The sequence below is a fragment of the Bolinopsis microptera genome, chromosome 9 (genome assembly GCF_026151205.1).
Source record: "Bolinopsis microptera isolate Bmic1 chromosome 9, MBARI_Bmic_1.0, whole genome shotgun sequence".
Lineage (NCBI taxonomy): Eukaryota > Metazoa > Ctenophora > Tentaculata > Lobata > Bolinopsidae > Bolinopsis > Bolinopsis microptera.
Genome location: NC_087080.1, coordinates 6,731,769 through 6,744,289, shown reverse-complemented (window position 1 = coordinate 6,744,289; position 12,521 = coordinate 6,731,769). Strand labels below are relative to the sequence as shown.

At 39.7% G+C, this 12,521-nt stretch overlaps 1 protein-coding gene across 9 annotated transcripts in view; it reads left to right on the top strand.

Moving 5' to 3' along the window:
- LOC134820586 (uncharacterized) overlaps positions 1 to 12,014 on the top strand; it is a 100,933-nt gene extending 88,919 nt beyond the window's left edge. For all 9 annotated transcript variants that reach the window (XM_063831060.1, XM_063831057.1, XM_063831055.1 and 6 more), the window contains 4 exons: positions 1,481 to 1,598; positions 10,048 to 10,227; positions 10,356 to 10,499; positions 10,654 to 12,014. In XM_063831060.1, coding sequence (XP_063687130.1) covers positions 1,481 to 1,598; positions 10,048 to 10,227; positions 10,356 to 10,499; positions 10,654 to 11,127 — 916 coding nt within the window. In that variant the 3' untranslated portion in view covers positions 11,128 to 12,014. The remainder of the gene's footprint in view (positions 1 to 1,480; positions 1,599 to 10,047; positions 10,228 to 10,355; positions 10,500 to 10,653) is intronic.
- Positions 12,015 to 12,521: the final 507 nt, after the last annotated feature.

Below are 12,521 nucleotides of genomic sequence, written 5' to 3'. Positions count from 1 at the left end.
TAACGATTTAAGGATATACCGAACGGGGAGGGTTAAGTCATCGTTCCTGATTTATTGATATAGGCTGTGCACGTGCGTGCTTGGACTTGTGACAATAAAAAATCAACGATCTGTTATACTTTTGATACGGTAAAAGTTCCACTCTCTCTTTTGATTATTGTTAGAGGAGATGTACTGTGCTAGTTTTCTTCAAAGGGCTGCTAAGGACAAGATACAATGCACCGCGCGTCATGCACGATCACGTACACTTACAGGCTCCAAAGAAGCTTGTTCAGTGTTATGTATTGGATCCAGTCCATGATGTTCACAGTCGGTATACATGAGAGAAAAAGAGAACATAGCCTTGTTGTATCCTTAAAGGTTTATTTGGTGGGTTTTCATTTAGCATTTTATAGGCTTGATCTATGCAATTTGTTGAACTTCGTAAGTGATGGTTCATGCATTGAGTTGGTTCGGCGACAAAGATATGACGTTATGAATCGGTCATTATGTAGAGTCTGTGATATTTGGGACCATTTCAAACGGATTCAAGTGGTACGGCGGTGCCTATTTGCCAGCGATCACTCTTTTACATAATAAACGGGCAAGTGAAGAAGAGAACACCGCCGTAAGAGTGTGTGAAGTGTGAACCCTAAGAAAAGAGTGCACACACGCTCCATCAGCCTTTGTTTTCCCACAATACACTGCCGGAAAGTTAAATTGATCCCAAGAGACAGAGGCGTGCTCTCCGACCATACTAATTGTCATGTATCAAGAGGAAGAATGGGGTGGGGAAAGCATGCCTCATGTATTATTAATAGAGATTGAGGTAATTGGTGGCTTGTTGGCAAGCTGTGTTCGACTGATGTCTAGCTCCTCAATCTTCAGACTTTAATTAATCCGTGTCCAAAATTCTATAGGCCTGGCCTGGGCAGATATATGTTAATTTGATGACAGGTACTGCAAAACGGAAGTTTTTAGGTGGAGCTAAAGATGACCTTCATTTGCTTTCGGGTGTGCAACAATTCTGTCTTGATTGTCATATAAAAAGTGCTATTCGATACAGTAAACCTAATTAGATCAGTGTCTGAAATAGATGACATGTCTATCAATGACTAATACTAACTTAAGAGTTATGTCTGTAAGATAAAACCCTTGTTCAGTTGTAGAAAGATGACGTATATGTTTGTAAATTTAATTAGTACTGATAAGGAAACTCCTGTTCTCATCAACGCCTATCAATTATGATAGTAAATTAGCAGATATGTATCTGGTATCCCTCTGTAATTCACCGCCCGGACCCGGTAGTGGATGTTCGGGGGAAAAAGCGGTTGATTGGGATAAAGTGGTCGGTCAGCAGAAATTAGATCAAGTGCCGCGATGTTAACCAGTTTGATCAATACGTCATAATCCTTGTAATCCCCGTGATGCTTGTAATCCCTGTAATCCTGTACATTTCGTCATGATGACGTCATCAGAGTCTCTGACGTCACTATTTCAGATCCTCCCGCGGCAGCTTCTCATCAGATCTGAACCTGGGTGAGACGGAGATCGACAGTGGTGTGGACACGCTGGACAGTCTCAACCGAGGAGCACCTCCCCAAGTCTCCAACACAGCGGTTAGTTTTGTTTTGGGTTGATGACGTCATTAAATCTGGTGACGCCAACATGATTTAGATCATTTAATTATTACATCAAACATTCATAAACTGGTGACTTAGCGTGTAAGTAAGTAATTCTGGAGTTGCTACTAACTAACGATATCGATACAAACATTATTAAAGCGCGGGAGAATGCACCCTGGATTGTAATCATAATATCTACATCGTGCAATTACATATTATGTAACTCGATTCTAATGATATGGTGAATGTACTAGATTCACATTTCACATTGATTTCGCGTGATGAGGCCGACTTGGAATATATCCAAAGAGAATGTTCCCTTATCTTATTCACACCTTATTATTGAAAAGTGAAAGGTTCACGGCCCAGTTCAACTTCTCTGTGGCTGATTCGTTTGTTTGATCCTGTACAGTCTACAAAAAAAACAGTGCAAATTTATCCGGTTGTATAAATATAATTGAAACGTATTGGCCGCAAAATTGCAACAAAAGATAGGCATTTCTTCTAATATTATTAAAAAAGTAAAAATAAAAAATATTATTTCATAATATTCATAAATATCCATCACCGCGTTGCAAACACATTATTCAATAGCTTTGTATTATTTGTATGATACATTCGCTTCCTCCGTGTACTTTGTACTAAACCCTCTGCTTTAAGGAGATCTGCACTTGTTTGTTTGTTTGTTTGTTTGTTTATAAAACCCGTCCCAAATCTCGAATTGGAAAATGACTAAACTCAATACTGAGTGTGAATACGGGTGGTACCTGCAAGTATATTCATTAGGCATTTAGAGTTCTGTAAAACTGCAGTTACAATTGTGCTAGAGTATTTTTAATATTTACGATCGATATATCACATACTTCCAAGATTTAAATCTCCAACATTCTGCACAATGTACTGGAATGTTTTTACTTATTTTTTCTTTTAAAGTGACATAGAAATAAAACCAACGATTTAATTAGCGAAACTACACCCGTATCTTTCTGCGTACATCATATTTTAAGAAGGGCGAAGGCGTACCTAAATTCGAGTGTTTTTGTAATCGCTCGAGTTTAAGCAATTTGTCATGTTTTCGGAACACATTTCTAGTTATTCATCCAATTTACTGGAATAACTTCAACATTTGATTAATACACACTTTCTGGCCACCCTGGCCACCTGAGCATTTAATATATTTTAAAAGACTTGGTTCCTCGTTGCAAGGAGGAATCGTTCAGTGGTCACGTGATCCGACATCTGTTTTGTTGATTGTGGTGTGTTTGTGAGACGTTGAACGGGTTTTTTATAACGATTTGATCTTTATCTTTTTACCACTGCTCGTTGCAAACGATTAAAGTTAAAAAGGTTTCCTATTTGTTTTAAACACATGGTTTGATATCAAGGTCTCCTTTTTCCTTTCATCCTTGGTATTTTAAACATTTCGTAAAAACTTTAAAGAAATATCGTAATTAACACTAAACACTATGATTGACAACCTGCCACGTTTTCAAGAATTATCCTCATTTGTTGCCTTGCCCCAGAATTACCAACCTCTAATTCCTTAAATTCCTAAAATAACGATCACCAAAAGTGCCACGTAACCTTCTACACAACACTTGTCACTTACACTTCTTATTAGTACCTGGTACCTGATAAAATACCGATATTGCACCAGTGGACACTACCAATGGACATCACACATACCTTTACATAACCTATCATTAGTAATATCTTAGTAATATCTTGATATAATTATACGACTAATGTTTGAGAGAAAGAAAGTTGACATTTGCTCTCTCTCTCTCTCGAAAAAGGCTGTTGTAATAGACGGAAAGTTTTGCCAGGCTTCTCCTTTCTGGAACAATATGAATATCTTCCAGGTTCTATAAAAGTAAAATGACATACCATGCGTCTAAAACAGTGGTTTAACTTTCAGACGATGGTAGATTGAGAGTAATTAACACCGTTTGTCTAGGTAAAACCATGGCTAAGGTGATCTCCAAAAGTCTGTTTAACTTCAAGTTGTCTGGTGAGGTAGCAGAGGATGTTGTTGACTGGATGATGGCTACACCCGCTGAATTCGTAGCTACATGGGGTAAATACTTGGGTCTCGTCACCCAGCACGAGAATGATACCGAAGCCGACGAGGAGATTCTCAGGTTATATCGGGAGATCAACTCTAACTTTGGAGGAAGGTTGCTGGAGTGTCCTGAATATCAGGCAGCTACGAGAGAATGTGAAAGTGAGGAGATTAAAGTCCCGACTTCTCATGACGGAGACTTTAAAGTCCCCGTGTCCGTGTACACTCCTAAGTCTCTTGTTGGTGGGTCTAAGAACGCTGCATATATCTACGCGCACGGCGGCGGCGTAATCGCGGGGACACCCTCTGAATACAAACCTATCCTGGATTTCACAGCTGTGAATTGTGGTGTGGTAGTGTTCAACGTGGATTACAGGCTCGCTCCGGAGACCAAATCTCCGAACAACATCAAGGATTTCTACGAGGTTATAAAGTATGTAAGCAATAACGCGGAGAGTCTGGGTATTGATCCTGCTAAGATCTGTATCGTTGGAGACAGTGGTGGAGGGTACATCTGTCTGGGGGCAGAGGTTTTGTTAGCTCAGCATAATGAGGGTTATCTGGTTAAACTAGCTATTGCTAGTGAGCCTATGGTGGATGATTACTCCTTTGGAGATCCTCTCGCCATGACGATTGAAGAAAGATCGGACCATCTGGAGCGTCGTAAAGCGTACAAACTGATCGCATCAGATCTTGAGTCTCAGAATACCTGCCCTTTGATGTTCCCTGGGAAAGCAAGCGAAGAGCTCCTCTCCAAATTCCCACCAACTGTCCTGGACTCCCGAGAATTCGACATTTTCAGGACGGAAACTTCCAGACTAGCTGGTCGTTTGAGACGAGCTGGGAGACTCCTGGAATTTGTTGTTATTCCTGGAGCTGTGCATGGTAGCTGCTTGTACCCTGGTCTTGAGTCAAGTACTCTATGGGCTGAAACTACCAAGCAGTGTATAAAAGAGTATTTGTTAGATTAATTTTAGTAACTGTTTAAAACATAATCTCATGGTTAAGGGTATTAGAAGTCGTATTTTCAGCAGTATTATCCATTATCTTTCAGAATATTCATCAATTTCCGAATTTTAACCAATATTACAGGCTTTGGATGTGTTTTATCTAATTTCATGTTAAACGCTTCTCGTTTTTGTCAGTGTTATCAGTCATTTATAATTAAAAGGGTTTAAATTTTAAATGTTTTTTGTAAATATTATCTAGGGTGCATGAAATTTATTGCGTCTGCTGCTGTTTTTACAGTTCTCTGAGTCTATGCACAATTTTAGCCGACTAGTGTCTGATTTCACTTCTTCCTATCACATGATTTGGTGACTTTTGTTCCATCTCAAATGTCAAATTAGACGGGTCAAGTGAGCTTATGTTTTACCAAATTCCCCCTATTCTAGCCTCAAGTGTGTATTGAGTAGTATAGATCTGTAATCTGAATGTTGACTAAAGTCATGGGGCGTTTCTATCAGCTCGTGGCGTTAAAATTTACAGGAAGTGTATCGTATTCAAATGTTCAAGACCGGAAAGCCTAAGTTCATTCCCGGATTTCAAAAATACTATCGTCTATTCACGCGTGTTCTTCATGCACTGTGCCATGAAATATGAAGCAGCATGTTTTAACAATTCAACACATACTTTTTAACCACAATATTTAGTGGTTAAAAGTGGAGCTGAAGCTAGAATTCCTTTCTGTCCGATTCAAGACAGAAATAGTAAATACCACTGAAAATTACAGTGCAGGGTAGTATAGTTGACTCCATAACTCCTTCCTAAGCTTTGAAGTTCTTTGTAATTGAATGAAAGTAGGCCACGTGAGGTAATGGCTTGTCTCTGATTGGACAATTCTGTCGACCTTACTTAGATCTTTCAAGTGAACTGTCGTTTCCTGAACAATCAGTTGAAGATAGCTACAAATTCATCATATTTCCACCACTCACCAGTCACCATAAGGACGCCAAACATTCCACACACCAAACATTTTGCCAATTCCGCCACACCAATTCAAGCCTTCACACCACTCCTCTCTCTCTCATCGCCAGAATGTCTGCCTCAAGTCGCAACTTCCCCTCTGTCTCTCCTCACCGCTGAAAAAGTAAAACAAACTGCTGTTAATTGGCGGGCTATCGGAGGGCTCGTCTTTTCTCCGGCTTCTTATCCTGTCTTTTAGAGAAAAGTTAGTCTCAGTGAGGCTGCACACTGTATATCATAAAGACAAGAAACGCAACGGGCTTGACACGCCTTCTATTTTTTGACGAGAGAAAATCAATAAAACCAGGAGAGAGAAGAACTAAGAATGATATCGGATGTAATTTTTTTTCTGCACACAAACGTGTCGCGCTTGAGTACATATTTTGGGAGAGTGCGGGATGTTTTTACGGGTGATGTGTTCCGAGAGGAGGATAATTTTGAGGAGTTGTTCCAGTGAAGTAATATTAATAATATTCTATCCTTGGTTATTAAAGATAAGGGAAATAGATAAGGTTTGTATACACTATACCTTTTAACCTACCTGTGAGAAATTCTGTTATCTCTGGTGGACAACACACCTGTAAAGACCATACCGTGAGACTTGCTGGCCCTTAGACCTTTAGACGGTGTACGTTATTTGTATTGATGTGAAAGTAGCGTGTCAGTGATTGAGGAGAAAAACTGGAACGTATCACTTCTAAGTGGTTTTTATCACACCTTTTGAGGAATAATTAAATAATATGAGGAAATATAATGATATTAGCCTGTATGTGGTTTGTAGTAAAAATTATCGTCGTCCTCTTCTCTTGGGTGAAAAAACCGCAACTGTCCCTCTGGGCTTCAATTCGTGCAATTATTGGATTACAAAACACTCAGCCGCAATACACGCATCTCTTAATGAAATAGCTTATAATATTATGAATATTATATTGTATAATAATATACCGTGACGGCCCAATATTTTTTCAATATTATCTGCTCGAAGTTTGAACCTTGAACCGTGTAAGGAACAGGTATGAGTCTAAATTCTTATCTCCGTAATCTGATTATTAGTACACATGTGACACACTGTTTTGAGATTAAAGTCTTTTGCTAAATATTTGGGTATGGCAGAGCGTACATAAGCATGTGCTTTAAGAATCAAGAATGTTGTCCAGCATGCACTGAAATTCAAAGTTCGAAGAATGTAGAACCTCGATATTTCGGGCGGTTTTTTGACGAGGGTGAAGTACCAAACAATTTCAGGAATTTCCCGCCAATTGTTCTGGAACATACCTGCAATACCTTGACAATGCCTGCATTTCTAAAAACAGTGTTTCTCCATACTATTCTCCGTCTACTGAGCAACTACTGGCTGCTTCGCTAAACAACGTTTATTGAAACTAATTAATTAATTATCTCTGATTAAACCTGTCACCTGGGGTGCAATGTACATACCCACTGTCACCCTACTAGCGCCCACGTGCAGTTGTCATGTGACACAACATGTGACTGGAGGTTTTTTCTCTTCAATCCCGTCAGATCTTGATTCGAGCATTATATCTGATTATCTGAGTCAGCTGCTGTCTGATCCCAACACAAAAATACTCGAAGTCACATGGCCGACTTCACGTTTAATAGATACTTAAGAGCATTGCACGGATTTGACACATTGGTAATTGTAACATGGGTTTTGTAAAGTATTGTAACAAAAATGATCGACAGTCCTTGACAACTGTTAATAGCCAGATTTACTGTTCTGACAGTTTTCCGAGCAGCTCAGCCTGTGAGCCGAATATTGTGCTTCTGTAATTTCAATCTGCAGACATGAGTCATCAGCTGTACCAATTATATATTATATGCTACTCAATAATCAATATAATATCTGTCCTATAATTCGGACAAACATTATAGCGGGACGTTTACTTTGCTACTGGGAAAATGTAATAAACCTAGTATAGGGGCTAGGGCGGGGTTTACCTGGGTATTGCTCTAATAATCTACACGTGAGAGAGTTATAGTTTGGTCGGCTCCTTCATTCCAGACATCATACATCTTGACATTTATGTGCCGGCAGGCTCAGCCACATTCCTTTGACCACTCCTAGATATTACTAACATTTACCATTACTTGAACTACCCTGCCGATAAAAGCCGCCGATATTTTATTAATCCAGTGTTTAATACTGTTAAGCGATGTTTGGGTTATAAATTATGATTTCTTCTTCTCCTCCCTAAAATCTTGGAGTATTTAAGTTGAGAAGTTATGCTTCCTGCCTGCAATGAAGGAAGATTCTGTACTACATTCCAAAGGGTATGCTGTCATACCTCAATCCAATACCAGGCTCAGGGATACTCCCATTAACACTAAGAGCTCCAATCCAATAGAGTGGACTATTTCGGGAACAATATCCTGTCAGGGTTCTACTTTTAACTCGGAATATTAAGTCAACTACAAACTACAACCAGGCTAGCTTCTGACCTCAGTCGAGGTTAAAAACGCTGACGTTTAAAGTTCCTTAATTGATCTGACTTTCGTTTGTCTAAACGGACGTTTTACGAAAAATTCAGACCAAAGTGAGTTAAACTATGTCAGGTGCCCGAATTATAGCCGTACCTCTTTGACTGGTATACCCGGAATTTAACGAGCATCGGCATCTTTACCATCTGAAGCCATACAACCTGCCAATCTAAATCTTGGATTAGATTGATGATAAAGTTTGATCTAAAGCTAAGATCGAAGAAGCTTTGTACTCAGTATACTGCCGTCAAAACAGCGTCTGACGGCAGTCTAACTTCCAACTTATCTTAATTCGTGACACCAAGGTGCTGCTAAGTAAACCCGGGCACGAGACCAACAAAATACCGCAGATCACGTGACTTTTAAACCATATTTTCGTGATCTCCAACAACATTTTCGTCACGTCTCACAGTCACGTGACCTTGTTCTGTTACACTAGCCTTGCTCCTTCAATACTTCCAATCCAATAAAATTAGAAAGATCCTCCACTTCGACCGGGTACGTGACACCTTTTAATCATCACCAAATTTAAACTTTCCAGATCTATCACCATGTAGCTGTATCGGCGTGTTGTGGGGTTGAGTATCGGTGATGTTTAACTGCAGCTGTATTTTCCACACCTCGCAAGTCATCTGGAGCCTAGTCAGGTGGACGTGATCTTGCTCCAAATGTGACCTGCTCTCTCTCTCTTTCTCCGTATGGAAAACAGCTTACGACAATACGACCATCTGGCTAGAATTCATTAGAACAAAAGTGCTTCTTGGTGATGATAAGACCGTTATCAGTTACAGTTACAGTGCCAGATCATGCAAAGTTTGCAAACTCTTCAGAACACTTTATTTCTGAGGAAAACGTGACTAGTGTAATTGTACACGTGACTGCCTGTGTCCCTAACTACCTGGCACTGGAAGTAGCCTGGTTCACTTTTGTATAAGGGTTCCCTGTAATCGGTAGTGGAACTTACCTGGTACTTGTTCTGGTAGTGGGTACTTGTATAGCGACGTTATGGCAGGAAGGGGGTGTTGTAGAAGAAGAAGACAGTGACTGAAACGTTTAACTAGACACAACATGCTTCAGACTCGAGGAAATTCTTGTAAATTTGATGTTTTGCTATTGGAATGATAGACAGGATGTGTTTAAGTTGGTCTAGTGAGGGCTTTTTGCCGTAGACGTGGGAACAGATTTATTGCCCTGGTGGACACATAACAAACGAGCTGAAGATGCAAATACGACATCAGCTGGTAATGCTAAAATGAAGTGATGATACCGTTTTGTGATGTGCGAATGTCAGTATCAATACCTAAACTTCACCAGCAATAAATCTGAACGTGGTAGTTGTGCTGTGAACTGATAGTTGTCATCAAGTGTAAGATAATTTATTCCCTAAAGAAGAGAACTGTACACAATCTGTCATTTCATATTGGAGTAAACAGTGTTTGAGTGAGTTTTGGAAATTACACGACCAGTACACAGCCAGTACTGAGTACACGACCTTATACTGATCTGTTTACAAAATTTGTACAGCATTTAATTGGTAATCAGTTAATAAAAAGTCAATAATGAGCCATTAAGTAAATAATTAGCTTGTACTGAGTGCTTATAATTTGTACTTAATTAACCACAACATAGCTTTATACACCAACTCTCCTGTGTCTACATTTATTATTAGCTCTCTAAAATTCAGAGTCTCTATTTATTCTCTTGTATTATATAGTATAATCTCTAGACCACGAGTCTCCACATCAAATAAAGAGCCTCTAAATAAGTTAGTCACAAAAAAAGAGCCTCTGATATCCTTAGTCCTTACCCACTGACCCACCTGACCCATCTGACTCACCTGACCCACCTGACCCACCTGACCCATCTGACTCACCTGACTCACCTGACTCACCTGACTCACCTATTTTTCCTCCACAGGAACCATCTCCACAAGACTTGTACATGGTAATGCAGCCCACTGGAATGCAGCCCATAACCGAGAACAAACATGTCTTGCATACCGACGAGTTTGGTGGAGTTTACGAAACAATGATTCAGAATGAGAGACAGGAAGGTTACACGACTCTCAGAAACGGAGCAAGCCGGCCCCCAGTCCAGGTTGGTAACTTCTTCTCTGCTGGGATATCCTCTTAATAATTTTCATTACATGAATTTATTCTTGAAATTCTATCAAACGCATGATATCCCTCCTAAATTTAATAAATCAAAACCACACTATCCCCCAGGATAACGGTATGAGTACCTACATGGTTCCCAAACCTTTAGGCCATCTAGCCGCCGCCCCACCTCATTCGCCCCTCTCCTCCCCACAGATACCAGGAGTTAAACATATTAACTACCCTACTTCTCCTCAACAAACTGTTGCTCAGGTTGGTCTGCTTGTTTGAAAGTCTGTTTGAAAGTCTGTCGGTTGTTAGTATCTTAACGAAAGTATTTTAAACGAAATGCTCCTCATGACCTGTCTATATATCTCTTAATGTCTATTTCATGAATACATATTTCATGATAATATCATATGATCAGGTACCGGCTGATAACTACATGAACATGGGAGCGTACAACACGCCCACAGCAGCGCCCACCGCGCCCACATCCCACAGCAACTACATGAACATAGACAACCTGCAGAGTGCACCCGCCCCGCACCTCTCCGCCCAACCTGCCAACCACTCCAACTACATGAACATCGACATGTTGTCCCGGACTCTCGAGAAAAACGTCAGTATTGATACCTCCACCAGTTACACCAACATGGGGGGCGTCTCTTACCCACGCCAGAATACCGGAGCTAGTTACGGAAATTACATGAACATGCCCGCTCCTACTGATGCCCCTGTACCCGCTCCGCGGAAGGTATCCTCCACCCAGGCGATATACGACACGCCAACAAACCACCTCCGCGCGTATGCCAATGTAGACAATAAGTGCATCGCCATGTCAGTGTCGAACCCTATCTATGGGAACTGTGGCGGAACAGCTCAAAAGCTGCAAACATGAGTTTCATCTTGTGGGATATTATCTGTGCAGAAAACATGATTGTTTGTGATTGGTCAGTGCTCCGACCAAATATAGGTTACAAAACGATATGTACAACAAAGACTAGGCAAGCGTGCCATGGGCGTGGCACTTGTAAGCGCACGCACCAGAGTGGCGTGGCACGTCTAAGCGTCCGCACCAGTGTGCCGTGTGATTGTTTGTTTTGAGAACCCTTATCTCTGAGGAATGCGAGAGAAAGAGAGACTACAGAGCTCGGATAACACTGTTGGTTGTACACAGTTGCTTTAGTTTTCTTAGACATTCTGCAGTGTCCCCGCGTTTTTTATATGATACCTACTTGGACTCGATTACAAGACTGAATCTCAACCTGTTTAGAAATTATATACAATCAAATTGTTTGATATACGTATAATTTTAGTGTCATTTTGTTTGAGGAATCTAATCTCTCCGTTGACGACATCAATTTTTTATATCAATGTTTTCTACCATCAAATTTCTTGCTTGATGGTATGTATTTTGATTATAGTGTTGTCAAACACAGTTGGCCACTAAGATTTATGAAAATAAAACCCTCTTCTCAATATTTATTTGTAGGTATATATTAATTAATTGTATCTTAATTGTATCTTAATTACAGCGCCAGCTGTTACTGCATGATCTATATCTCAGTGGCTAATTCAATTTGACAACCCTATAGTATTTCTAAAATACTTAATTTCAAGAATGATCTGACGGGTAAAATTTTGACTGTTATTATTCGGTGCTGTGTTTATTTACGATCAAAACAAGACCTTTTTTAGACAAGGAATTAGTTTAATACCTCTTTATACTTAGTAAAGTTAGTATAGGATATAGGACATTAACAACTTTGACTAGAGCGAGAGATATTATATTTTTCAAAATCATTAGCGAAGAAGTTTCTCAAAAATTTAATTCTTGAAAAATTTTTTAATTTCAGACATATAAATTACCTTATATTGAAGACGTCCGTTTATTGTTTGACATAGTGCCTTGATTATTGTTCACAGTTAGAGTGTTGTGTTTCAAAATAATTCTTTTAAAAAATGTCATTTATTTCGTCTTATTTGGAACTTGGAATCACTTATAATTCACACGAATCTATCGGATTGAAAATTAAAATATCGATCGACAATGAGACTACCATAAAGTTAAGTAATCTCCTGAAAATATCGCGCTTCCTTTAAAGTTCATTTAAAACCACTTTTAAACAGAAACTACACTTACACCGCTCTAGACAGTTTAACTTTATCTGTGACAGGCGAACCTGTGAATCTAGAATAACCATGATGAGTCACGTGTGATGGCTTGACATGTTACCCAAATGTCATTCAACCTTCCCCCTCTACTTCCCTCGATGTGTTGCTGGCATTTCT